This window comes from Lampetra planeri, chromosome 34, assembly GCF_965212315.1.
Source record: "Lampetra planeri chromosome 34, kcLamPlan1.2.h2, whole genome shotgun sequence".
NCBI classification, from domain to species: domain Eukaryota; kingdom Metazoa; phylum Chordata; class Hyperoartia; order Petromyzontiformes; family Petromyzontidae; genus Lampetra; species Lampetra planeri.
Window position 1 is genome coordinate 2,780,476 of NC_136140.1, and position 13,702 is coordinate 2,794,177.

The 13,702-nt window shown below is 45.3% G+C and overlaps 1 protein-coding gene across 1 annotated transcript in view; it reads left to right on the forward strand.

The window, feature by feature from the left end:
- Window positions 1-11,973, forward strand: part of LOC144730026 (dipeptidyl peptidase 1-like) — a 29,727-nt gene extending 17,754 nt beyond the window's left edge. Inside the window, exons 4-7 of the mRNA XM_078610491.1 lie at window positions 437-592; window positions 2,906-3,024; window positions 8,542-8,673; window positions 9,832-11,973. Of these exons, the coding sequence (XP_078466617.1) occupies window positions 437-592; window positions 2,906-3,024; window positions 8,542-8,673; window positions 9,832-10,331 (907 nt within the window). The 3' untranslated portion in view covers window positions 10,332-11,973. The remainder of the gene's footprint in view (window positions 1-436; window positions 593-2,905; window positions 3,025-8,541; window positions 8,674-9,831) is intronic.
- The last annotated feature ends 1,729 nt before the right edge of the window (window positions 11,974-13,702 follow it).

The following is a 13,702-nucleotide window of genomic DNA, read 5'->3' on the forward strand; positions in this document are numbered from 1 at the left end:
GGAATTAATCGACAGACAGTGATAATCCGGGCTGAAATTTTCACTGAATATTTCCCGGGTCGCTGGTAGCCTGGAGTAGGTGGCACGTGACTAACTGCCACGGCGAGACGTGCTGGGTGCTTCAATATTTTCCACGTCACTGACCAGTACAAACCCGGCTGAATTTAAGCCCCGGTTATGAGGACATTTCTGCAAAATCACCTTATAAATCACAGCACACAACGCCGTCATCGTAGACAAATACATCACGATTTGAATAAGCTGTTGGTGTTCACTCTTCTTCTCTGTGGAAACCCGGTAGCAGACAGGCGGGCTACAATGCCCCATAATAAACGCTGGGCTATAACCCCTGCTCCTTAATGGGAACCCAGTGGCAGGACCGGCGGGCTACGATGCCCCATAACCCAGCACCTCTCGCACCTCTGTTTGCCCGCAGCGAGCCACAGAAGCTGTACGAGTACAACCCCGCGTTCATCCATGCCATCAACTCGGCGCAGTCTTCGTGGAGAGCGGGTCGCTACCTGGACATGGAGAGGCGACCCATGGAAGAGATTGTGCGGCGCTCGGGTGGAATTGGCTCGATCATTCCTAAGTGAGCGCCCGCACAATGGCCTGGAGATATTCTCACTCTCCTCAGTCTCGCGCGGCCCTGTGGTGCGGTGCCTCGGACGATCGACTCACGGTCAACTCACAAGTGGCGTGTTTACACGCGGCGGTATTTTGTTTGGGGCGCCGCGGTGGCGAGATGTTGACTGCCTCACCTGGTGTACAGGAGGTCGTGGGTTCGATCTCTATCCCCGACCCTGATGCCTGTATATTTAGAGTTTGCATGTTCTGTCTCCCCGTGGTCACGTGGATTTTTGCCCGCGTCCTCCGGTTTTTCCCTCCACATTTAGAAACACGTGTTTAGAGTAGTTGGCTGATATAGATTTCCACTCGATACGCCACTTCGTTGAGCTATTATTTGTGGCCAGGTGGCTTCTGAAAATAGCTATGTGGGATTTATCTAGTAAAATAAAAAATGAAACGTTTAAAAAAAAATAGGCCTGACTCTTATACAGCCATCACCATCAGGCATGATTAATGCAGCATCTGAAAATGAGCTGATTTCATCAATATATTTAATAGATAGCAGATTAAAAGTATACAAAAATAACGTGAACTCATATATGAATAAAGTTATAGTAATTTATTTTGCATCGCCGTCCAGACCATTAACTCGCAATTATGGGGAAAGATACCAAAGTGCAAGGAATGAGAACGAATGGACATGGTTAAGAATGAGATGCAAATAATGGGCAGGTCACGTCATGAGAACAACTGGTGAGAGATGGGATACATTAACTATGGAGTAGACAGCAAGCAGAGGACAGAAAAGGGAGATGAAGACAGCAGAAGAGATGACAAGACAAAGCCAGAATCATAGTTCAGAGGTCACTACTGGACAGGAATAATTAAGGAAAGGAATGAATGGCGTTTTGCCTAGCAGGGAGATTTTACAGTCTGACAACAACAATCATGAGAACATAAGCGGTTAAATATGAATGAAGCAACTGAAGCAGGTAATAATGGGATGGCTTAATTTGGCCTTATCATTGCTGTGTAGTTGATGACAATAACTGAAGGTGTGGGGGATCAGCAATGCCTGGCACCCATTTGGGCATCGTTAAGATGTTGCCATGAATTGCCAGCCATAGGGTTAATTCCCTTCGGATTTCCCCGCAGTGAATGTACACAGAGCCCGCTTCCCACCACAGCGTGGGTGCATGGCATTAAGTGCTGTGGCCCAGGACAGGTCTGTGGTGCTAACTCCGGCTCGGGAGACTCCCAGTGGACGGTGTGAGTTGAACGTGGCAGGGTCAGTCCCCTTATAATTGAAGTCGAGGTTATGTTGTTGTTGTTGTTGGTTGTTATTGTGATGGGTGGCGGTGGGAGGAAGGTAAGGGATGGCACAGAGGGGGTTTATGCTCACGGCGTTGGCATCACCGGCGTTTCAGCTCCGAGTTTTTACGCCGAGCCAAATAGTTCCACAACATGCCATGGTTAAATGGGCATGTGTGTGTGTTTTATATATATATATAGCTTGTAGCAATAATCCCACCTTCATGTATACATTGTGTCAATATTTTTTCCAACTGTACATAATATGACAATTGATTTATTATACAGCCCTCTATCAGTCGACCTCTGCGTGAAGGAATCTCCCTGCTGTGTCAGTCATGGTCGTTGTTTAACCATACTTCACCACACGGGTTAGTGAGGGTTGTGCAGGTTATCTATACCTGTACATCGTTACACGTACAGATGGAATGCTGGCAACCGTGGTGAGTGCACTGTGCAATGAACCTGGTGATCTGGGCTCAATTCCTGCCGACATTCATTACCCTTGTACTTGCCATCGTTGTGAAGTGTGGTCAAACAATGCCCATGACGCAGCTTTGGGATGTCTTCGTCCAGATGTGGATTGGCTTTAAATCCATCTTACTATGGTCAGCGCATTCAACTGACGATCAAGAAGGTTTCAAGTTCAAATGCCCATTTGGGGATCGGCTCATTGCATTTTCCTCGTAACATTCGGGGGAATTCAACTGTGGGCATCACATGGAGCTATTGGTCAGCACCATGGGAATGTGGAATTTACACCGCAATTTTTTTGAGCTGCCAGCGGAAATTGGCACTGCCCGATTGCGCGTGCAAGAATGGATATACTTTTAATCAGTTTTTTTTACTTATTTGTCGATACGTTTATTTATGTAATTTCCAAATCAACGACGGAATCAAAGAGGGCGATAATGGACAGGTAGCAGCGGTGACAGCGAATGCGTACGGAATGACGTGCGCATTGTGCGACTTCCCATCCCCACATCTACCCCCCCCCCCATCCGCCCCCCTTTCCGATCCCCAGCCGGCCGCGGGCAGCTGCTGCGAGCGACGAGACGAGGAGGCGAGCGGCCGCGCTGCCCGCGGCGTGGGACTGGAGGGACGTGCGTGGAGTCAGCTACGTCTCGCCAGTGCGCGACCAAGGTGGCCCCCGAGCGATGCAACCCGTCCTTTCTAAAACTCATTTCCGTTAGAACTGCTTTTTGTCTTCAATTTCTCGTCCTTACCCCCGCGCCTCCAATTAGCACGGTTGGCTACGCGCGGTGCGAAAGAAGTTCGGCGTACATACATACGCACGTGACGCCCACGTATTGAACTTATTTTTTTTGTAGTACAGCTCAACACCAGCTCGGTACAGAGCACAAATCGTAGGGAAATAAAAAGGGGGGGTGGCGGGGGAGGTAGGGGTGGGCATATTTCCTGCACGGACTACGTCCTAGAGCCTAGTGTTTCTGTATTGAGGGGGGGGGGGGAATCGTGCTGATTGCGCAACCCGGCTGTGAGGACCGCGGGAGCGCGGATTCCCACGCGTGGGGCTTCAAACGGACACGCACGGGCGTGGGAGAATAGATTCTCGATATAAAGGTCGACGGCGACGTGTGGCGCGGTACGGTGCGAGGGGTGGAGTTGAGTGAGCTCCGAACGATCGGGAGCGGCCGCGGAGAAAGGACGTTCGTCTGGTTCGAGGAGACGACCGGCTTCACAAGGAGGCCGTTTGGGGCAGATCGGAGGAGGTGAACAACTTGCTGGGCCCGTGGACTTATGGCAAGAGTCCTCCGACATTTCGAATTCACGGATCGCCCGTTTCTGACGTTCCATCCTCATTCCTCTCCATTCCACGACCTCCTCCTCTTCCAGGCCGTTGGTCCATCCAGCCACAGAGATGGATAACATTGCAGTCGATTGGCAGGTCTCGGTCGATGGGGTCAAAGGTGGGCACTCCCACGTCTTCCAAGATGTCTAGGCAGATAGCCCCTAGGTCTTTCCACTACAAGTGGCTTGGGCATGCAATTGCAGATAAATGCACCTACGCCTTTCAGCTAATATAGATGCATGCTATGGAACAGCAATGTCTGAACCACCCTCTGGCGAATCGTATGAGCAAATCACACCCACAGAAGCGTGGGTGTAAATGGCCACATTTTTGAGAGAGAGGGAAACAATATAGAAGTACAATTTTTTTTTTATTCCAGGATGTGTCACTCATATTTACGTAGATAAACATTGTGTTTTCGGAATGGGCAGCAGGGGTTAAATTCCATTGTGACAACGGTGCATTTATTGTGCACCTGAGAAGCAATGCATTATTAAGGGCCTGACATATGGGAGTGACCTGTCAAATCATGGTCCCTAGGCTAAGGTCAACACCACTAGACGGGCTATGTAATCTACAACATGAAGCAATTTTGTCGGCATTATCCATATCGCAACTATACTCCTCTCCCATAACATGCTCACGTGAATAATTACTATTTTACCTGCCTATTAACTGTTTAACAACCGTGTTATCCCGGTATCACCGGAATACTATGAAGTTGGCCATTATTGTTTTTCATTCGTAATTTAAGGCTGATGCATATTAATGCTGAGGTTAAACTCTTACCTGGGCATCAAATATGAAAATGATCTTGTTCACAGTGCTCACGAGTAATTTGTGTGCAATAGAAGGTCCGTTACGAACCGAGTACGGAATTCTACGTCTGAAACTCTAATTATACTTCTGAAACGGCACCTTTAAAGTGCTTGTAACGTTAGAATCTGACAACATGCAGTTTAGGGAGGGAATGTTGTCTGGGTTATATATTCGTTGCACTCAATTGAAGGTAGCTAAAGATGGAATTCTTGAAGTGGTCACGTGGCTCAGAGGTTAGAGGATTGAACTGGGACCCCCGCGATTCTGGGTTTAAATTCAGGTCACCAACCATAATTAAACCAGGTTCCCAAGATTTGAAGCTTTCGTGACTGCAAGGATTCATATTCTTAGGTTTTTTCGGTAAAGTAACGTAGGTAAAAAATTTAAATTAATAAAAGTTAAAATAAAAATAAAAATCACGATGTTTCGGAGGCAACACAAGCTTCCGTCTTCAGGTGGAACCGTCACAGAACGATTGCTGTTTCAAGTATTTTTTACCTACGTGACTTTACCGAAAAAACCTAAGAATACAGGTTCCCAAGCCCAGTGAGTTGACAGGCTCTTCTCGCTCGCCAATGACAGCACAAAGGAAGAATATTTTCTCGCTGAATACGGCTAAAATATAATTTTTTGAAAGTGAAAACTTATCAGTGAAACTGTCGCGCAACGAGCATTGCCCCCTTAGCGGAGCACGAGGAGAAAGCTTGTGGTGCCCTCGCGTGGAAAAGAGGTCACCGGGAGGAATTTCAAGAAGTAGTTCAGTGAAATTTTCCTTCGGCGGGGGTGCTCCAAAGGTATTTCGTCTGCAGACGTCACGCCAATAGCACAATTGGCCTACGATTGGGAAAAGAGACGGGCAATAATTAAAAAAGACCAATATTATATACAGGGGATGATGTCTCGGTGCGTAATGGTTACCAGTTTAACACGTAGGCTTTGGCGACCAATATCATCCATAATATATATTTTTTGGGTTAGATCGCGTAAATATATAAACGTGTCATTAAACCCGCCACCACCCGACACAGCCAACTAGTAAGGGTTGTCACGTAAACAGAACGTGGCCAATTCGTCACTAGTACCTTGCACCGGTGTGTTGGAGAGCCAAGCCACAACATTGACAATCTGAGTACGACGTTTCGCCAGTAATTACAATTAGCTTCGTCTGACAAATCTGTCTGTTGCCTTATTGGCTTTGTCAGGTGGTGGCGGGTTTAATGACACATTTATATATTTACGCGATCTAACCCAACAAACCTGTATTATGGATCCACACAGATGATCACGTGCATATTCACTTATATACTTGGACACGTGCACACATATACAAAGATCCCACATATAGCTGTAGTCGGTTCGTATTGTGGATAATGGTTACCGCACTGCACGTGGAATCCAGAGGCAGTTGGAACAAAAAAAAGGGTCACGTTTCCTAATCCCCCCATCTCTGCCAACCCAGCAGCAAAAAAAAAATCGGTGCATCACAGTCCGCCTATCAGCAGGTGTCGTGTGGTGGGGTAAAGCGTGGGTACTCTCTCGTCTGCAGGGACATCTGGCTAGAATGTGATAGCGGACCACTCTTAGGGAGGTGTTCGAGGTCTCCTGCTAGTGGAGGGCCATGCACGAGCAGTGGAATGAACAAGACATTGCAGGGCTGTACCTTTATCTTTTAAAGAATATATATACTGGTAACACATGTGTTTATTACACGTGATCATGACCGCATCAACAGCACGTGCAGTAATGTAATTTGTTTATATCAAATGTTTCTTTTGGGGGGCGGGCATAATCAAAAACAGCCCATTTCTTTCGAGCCATCAATGTCAAAACCTTGCCCATCGAAGGATATTGTAAATCAGAAAATGAATGGAAATTAGGCTTCATCTACTTATATTAAAAGCGGCACAGGTACGTTTTGTGATTTATGGACATATTAAAAATGTCGTTGTACTGACCACCCATCAATTTAAACAGCTTGAAAACTCACCATAAACCCAGGTCCACATGACTGCGATAAAGATAAATGTGTTCCAATGTGAGTTAAAGTGCACCATAATGATACGACGACATTAGGTTCCATCGTGAATACCTCCTGTTAATCTGGCACCGGTTCTGGTTGTCTCACCGCTCGTCTGTGGTTCAATAAGTCGACGTTTCGAGATGCAATTTGCGTGAATGACGCGACGTTGAATTATTACGATGACAAAACGTAGCGTCAACAATCCACGTGCACACACATCGCACCGCACAAACGTGCGCGTGCATTTTTTATTGAGCTCTTGCTCCAACAAATAACGATCTCGCCCCCTGGGCTTTAAAATAGGGACGAGCTAGAAATGAAATAAGAATGTTGACGTAGCTCTTGGAGCACAGCGACCTTAAGCCAGAGAGAGAAAGGGAGAGGTATAAAGTGAAGCTTCCGTGTAATTGTGTTGTCATTGCAGGATTATGTTTTTTTTTTCCTCCGGAATTTTGCTTTTCAAATGATATGCAGCATCACAGCAGTGAGGCCAATGTAATGCGCCATAAACCCTTGAAGCAATCATAGTTAATGTATCGGTGATATGACCCTGCGGAACAGGGCTTATGTGCTATTGTTATATTTATTGTTACAACGGTATAGTCGATATCGGTTTTATAATAACAGTAATGGCCTTTAAAATGATAGGTACAGTATGTATAATGAAGAGATGGGCAAGGATATTTTAAATTGGTTATTTCCCCACTGGTACAATTCATGACTATAGGACATGAAAGCAGATTTTTTTTGTTGCGTGGTGTGAAATGAGGTTAATATTTTAAACAGCCACGAGACCACACGTAATTGGGGAAATTATGCTACGTAAAAAAAACACGAGCATCTTTAAAGGGTGTTCATGATATAGGAGTTTTCATTGTATGGCTAAAAAGGAGAGGTGTTTTTTGGGAAAAAAAAGTTCTTACTTTTGGTAACCATAGCATATTCAGCAATTAGTAATGAATGTTAATGCAAGGACATTAATATAGCAAGTTTAGAATGAAAATTGCTCTAGTATGTTTTAGCTTTGGATGTTACTCAGATGTCAGACCAACAGGTGCCCAATTATAGAAGCATAAGTTCAAATCCTGGCCCTGGCCAGCTCAGCTGCCCATCTGGTGCCAGTAAAATTAAAGTTGCACACTTGGGATGTAACAAAAAAAAAATCGCCGCCCAGTATTAAGTTACATTTTCACGATTCGTGATCTTGAAACGATTCAAGGGTTTTCGTCTCGATTTTGTACTGCCTCGTTCGTGTTCCCCGTTGTTTTACATCTCTTACAAATTGGTGGTTTACTCCATTGGTGTAATTGTAGCGTGAGCATACTATTTTGATACAACATAAAAAATGAAACATTCTCAGACGCATCTCGCACTACATACATCGTGAGCCTAAGAAATCTATTTCAGCTATTTAATTGATGCATCCATAAATGCCTATAGAGTACACATGCTAAGTCTGCTACGATTGGGTGGGAAGGCTTCAGCGGTCATCACATGACTATTGTCCCTCTTATGAGAATGTCCTCAAAACTACACAGATGGGCACTGCACAACATAAATTTGAGCACAGGGGGGAACTTAACCTGACATATATCTGTAACTCTCACACAGAGTTTTCACAAGGTTGCATGGTTAACCCATTCCTGCCTTGTATATATATGTATATCTGTATGTATGTGTGAATATATAGAGCAGGGAGTTCTAGTTTAATGGTTAACGACCTTCACTACTAATCCGGCAACCCGAGTTCGATTCCCGCTCACGACCGATAACAGTTGGCATCTCCTAGATCGACTCAGCCTAAAATGAGTGCCTGCTATAGTGTGTAAACACCAGCACGCGGGGAGACAAAGGCAGCCGGGCCTGGTGTTGTCCACACCCCACCTCGTGTGCCATGCCGGCCTTCATCGGGTGCTCGCTAACAGCACTTGCCCCAGCAGTCTGATGAAGGCTATGACGGCGGACCTGTGATGTGTAACGCGTTGCACGCTGTGCTCCGTGCGAACAGGCGGCTGTGGGAGCTGCTACTCCTTCGCCTCCATGGCCATGCTGGAGGCTCGCATTCGCATCCTCAGCAACAACACGCAGCAGCCCGTGTTCAGCCCCCAGCACATCGTCTCGTGCAGCCCCTACTCGCAAGGTGGAAGGGTTCCCACGTGTCCTCTCTGTGGGGCTAGCCCCGTCTGTTTGAATGCATGGGTATATGGATACATGCATGTGAATGTACGTGTGTTGAACTTTTTTGCACCGTACGTAGCCAGCCGTGATCATCGGATGTGCAGGGGAAAAAAGGATGGGTGAACGGATGGATATTTGTGTGTGTGTGTGGGTCAGGGGAGCGGTGGTGTAGTGGTTAGCACGGCGCTACGAACCGGGCGGCCAGCACCGGTGACGATTATCCGAACCGGTCCTGGGCCTCCTCTCGGTTGAGTCAGCCTCAAATGAGTACCTGGTGCGGTGTGTAAACATCGCCACTGGGGAGACAAATGCGGTGGGGTGTGGTGCTGGCCACCTACCCCCTCATTGTCATCTGTATCACCACCACCAACAATAACAACATAAGGCTCTCATCATCAAAGCCTGTACAATTATCACCAACATTGTCATCATCATCTTTGGAAAGCCTTTCTATGCAATATTCATCATCATCATCATAAGCCATGGTCAATCCACTGCTGGATGAAGGCCTCCCCAAGCTGCTGCCACCTCTCACGGTCCTGCAATGTAATAATCCACCTAGCACCTGCACATCGCTCCATCTCCACAGTGGACGTATCCCCCTGACGTGTTCCATTCCTCGGCTGCCAATCCATGATTGGTTTTGATCATCACCCTTCATCCCTTAGCATGACAAGCCTCCGATGAGCGCGGTTGGCTACGTACGGTGCGAAAGAAGTTCAACATACATACAGCTGACTTTGCTCAATTCTCATTACGGCATAATATAAATGCCTTGATAGTGGCATTGTCTTTGTGCCGTTCGACTTTTCGCATTCTATGGTCTAACACTTTGAGACGAGGCTCAAACGAAAGCTGTCTCTGGTGTGGACCAATTGGTTTCAAAGACAATGCATCATATATTATTAGAGCATGTTTTTTGTTTGCTTGTTCACCACAAGTACGACGTGTGTTGAATGCAGACGGGATTCCTTGAAAAGCGATTCTGTTTGGTGGTTTTAACATCTTAACACCTGGTTTATTGCCAAAAAGGGTAAAACCCATAGTTATATATCGTTATATGGCATGATAATTATTATGACGATTCGCTGACGCCCTTATGTCGCGCGCGCTCTCCCAGGCTGCGGCGGCGGGTTCCCGTACCTGATCGCGGGCAAGTTCGCGCAAGACTTCGGCGTCATCGAGGAGAGCTGCTACCCGTACATCGGCCAGGACAGCAAGTGCCTCCCCAAGGACCCTAGCTGCCTGCGCTACTACACCGCTCACTACCACTACGTGGGCGGGTTCTACGGCGCCTGCAGCGAGGAGCTCATGCGTCTCGAGCTGGTGGAGAACGGGCCCCTGGCCATCGGCTTCCAGGTGTACAACGACTTCATGGCCTACCAGGGCGGCATCTACCACCACACGGGCCTGCACGATCAGTTCAACCCCTTCGAGGAGACCAACCACGCCGTGCTGCTGGTGGGCTACGGCACGGACGCCGGCGAGCCCTTCTGGATCGTCAAGAACAGCTGGGGCGAGGGCTGGGGAGAGGGCGGATATTTCAGGATCCGTCGTGGCACCGACGAGTGTGCGTTCGAGAGCATCGCCATGGCAGCCACTCCCATCCCCAAGATTTGATCTTTTTATTTAGGTTCTGTTTTGTGTTGTTGTTTACATAATCTTGTTATCTATGATTATGTTACAATTGTGGTGTTGTTGTGTTTGTGTCATTTGATTATCATCTTTATCTTGGTTGCCACCTGTTTTATTTTTTTCCCAAGATAGTTCTCTTTTTGGGTTTAGCTGTTCTGGAAAATCAGTAAGTCTTCCCGGGAAAAAGTCTTGCTTTTATCAAATGTGTAATACACCAATACAGTCACGGCCAGATTAACCCAGTTTAACACGTAGGCTTCCGCGACCAACTCTGGCTGTCGCCTGATTATGCTAGTTGCACTAACTGGCGAAACGTCAGACTCTAATTGTAAATATTGTGGGTTTACTCTCCAACACACCGGTCTGCTGTACTAGTAACGAATTGTCATATTTTGTTTACGTGACAAACTTTACTAATTGGATGTATCGGGTGGTGGCGGGTTTCATGATACAATTTATATTTACGCGATGTAACCCAAAAACCTCTTACGGATTAACCCATAGCCAAATAATGCCTTAGGCTATCATATGTTTGTAGGCCCTCTCCTTCCATGTTGAAGCAACAGCTGAACGACGTTAGCAGCGCTATCGGAATGTCTTTTGTCTTTGAATTACGATGACAGCATTCATTCATTACTGCTTCACAGCCAAAGTTAGAAGGAAACAAATACATTTGAAGAAATGTAGTGAAGCGAGTGATTTATGTTTGAAGAAATTACCTTGATTGGAATACATTTATGAATTTTACATAGGTGAATAAATGTTTGATGACTTCTAGACAATGTTTTGAAATCCACGTAGGCCCGTCCCTCCTATTAAGTCATCGGCCCATCAATCTTAATCCGGCCGTGGATGCAATACATTCACATCCAGTTTTTTCCTGTTCTAATATTGTAAGATGTTCTTCTCATGTCTCACAGTTGTTTGAGCCGTCGGATGGGGGCCATGTCATCATCGTTACCATGTTATGAAAAGGAGAAATGTTCTTGTGGAGCTTAAAACGTGAAAAGTGTAAAATCACGACGTGTTGAGGAATTAAGCCTGAACAAATAACATAAAAAACTACTGCAGAATTATTTGACTCGGCTTCTTTATCCACCCAGTGCCTTTATAATTCCCTGTTAAGAGTGTTCACTACGTGGGAAACCCTCATGAGCTAGAAACGAAAATGTTTAGTAAAAATTAGCCCTTTAATATAATCGTCGTGGTACAGACATTGCCATCTGAGTGTTCTAACATCCATTAGCTCTGTGGACAACCCAGTCACCTCAAATTCATTGTCACAATGAACAATGTCAAGTTTTTCATTTATTGTGTGGACAAAAGCAGCCCACTTTCTTGGCACCATCGTCTATAATGCCTTACAGATGTCATCAATCTTACTTCCACGATGTTATCATCATCCTTGAGAATATTGTTCATTTTCTGTCCACTACTGGGAGCAGGCAATGCTCCTCCGGAGTGATTGTCGTCTGTTTTGTGCACGTGATTTGCGACGAAGAAATTACGTTAATATTGATGTTTTCTTTATTGAACTATGACCTATGATAATCACTGAAGAGGTCTTTTATCATTTTGTACAATGAAAAACATCCATAAAGTGTGTCACTTGGCACGAATCATCACATTACATGGCTCGGTTTTATTTTAATTAGAATTAACTTTTGCATTACTGAGTGTTGACCATAGATTAGTTGTTAGAGCTGTTATTTGTTAATTATGAAACCTTACTGAGGTGACCGCATGGTAAATTTAACAAAAAAAACTCCGACACATTTGTCAATAACACTCTGTGGACTTCAAAGAAAAAAATCATGGCCGATGTTTCCAACAATGGCCCTTCTTCACAGCACACGAATAGCACAAACATGCCATGAAGAACAACCACTGGCCAAAAACATCACCCATTATATATTTTTTCCAGTCCACGAGCGTTATTGACAAATGTGTCGGGTTATTTTTTTATAATTGTGTTTGTGCTCCACTGCCAATGCAGCATCGCCAAGTAATTTGTTTAACATTACAGATTTACGTCAGTCGTGGCATTAGGGCTAGGTGCTTGCCTCGGGCAGGACACACTGTGTGAGGAAGTACACTAAAAATGTGTTTCAGGGATGAAATACCCCCCAACCCACCCACCACCAACCACACCACCCTCCCCATTTCCGGTGGGCACCAGTAAATCGAGCACTGCCTGTTTCACGTAAGAAAATTCGCCATATCTGGGTGCTCTCAGCATGACTTGGCTGGGCCGTAGGATAATAAAATGTGTCTCGGCGCAGCCTCGCGATTACTTGCTCACCGCCACTACTGACAGAAGGGCCTCCACTAGAGAGAGTTCTAGAAAGCCCCGATATAATAATTTAATACTTCCCTCTGAAGATACACTTGTGGGTGAAGGCCCCCCCCCATTCCTTTGGGGATGTTTTTTGTTGTTGTCCTTTCCCCACACCTCCGATTGGCATGGTTGGCTACGTATGGAGCAAAAGAAGTTCAACATACATTCATGTTTGACTATACATAACTATTCTAGATTTGAAGTTTTCGTGACTGCAAGGATGCATATTCTTTGGTTCTTTCGGTAAAGTCACGTAGGTGAAAATAAAAAATAAATATACATAACTAATGCTGGACAGTATGGGTTGATGAAGGAATGGAGTAGGTGCCTTTATCTCCCCATTGCTGATGTTTGCACACCATACCAGTTACTCATGTAAGGCTGAACTGACCTTGGGGATGCCCAAAGTGGTTCAGATATCACACTCCACTGATGTTAGCCATGGCCAGGAATTTAAGTTCGATTACCAAGTCGCATAATGTAGTGCACTGATTACTATGCCAACACTCCTCCCCCAGGGGAATAGCTACTTCTCATTTATTAACCATGACTAATGTAGCGAACATCTCCATATTAAATAGGCACATTGTAATGAGAATGTACCATTACTCTGATATAATGGCCCATTATGTTTGGTTATAATATCTGAAAATGTTTTGAACCAAGACCTAAAGTTAGACGTAAGTATACTTTATGAGCAGCCGACGATTGCATAAACAATTTAAGCGTACATTTTTCTTAAGTTCATCATTCACAGCTGTATAAGTTGAGAAAAAAAAATGTTCAGGTGTGTAATGCAATTGGCGACAATTCTTGAAGGTAATCCGTCCATTGAGATGTTTTATTGCATTGTGGCTGCAATATAAATGCAAGCATTATTTATCAAATATTATTGGTATCATGAATAACTTTAGGATCTGGCAGATAGAACAAGCATTGGCTGTGTTGACCTCTCAACTTTGACCTTTGGCCTCCAAAGTTCGACACAATAAAAAACCAAAAATATTTTACCGCATCA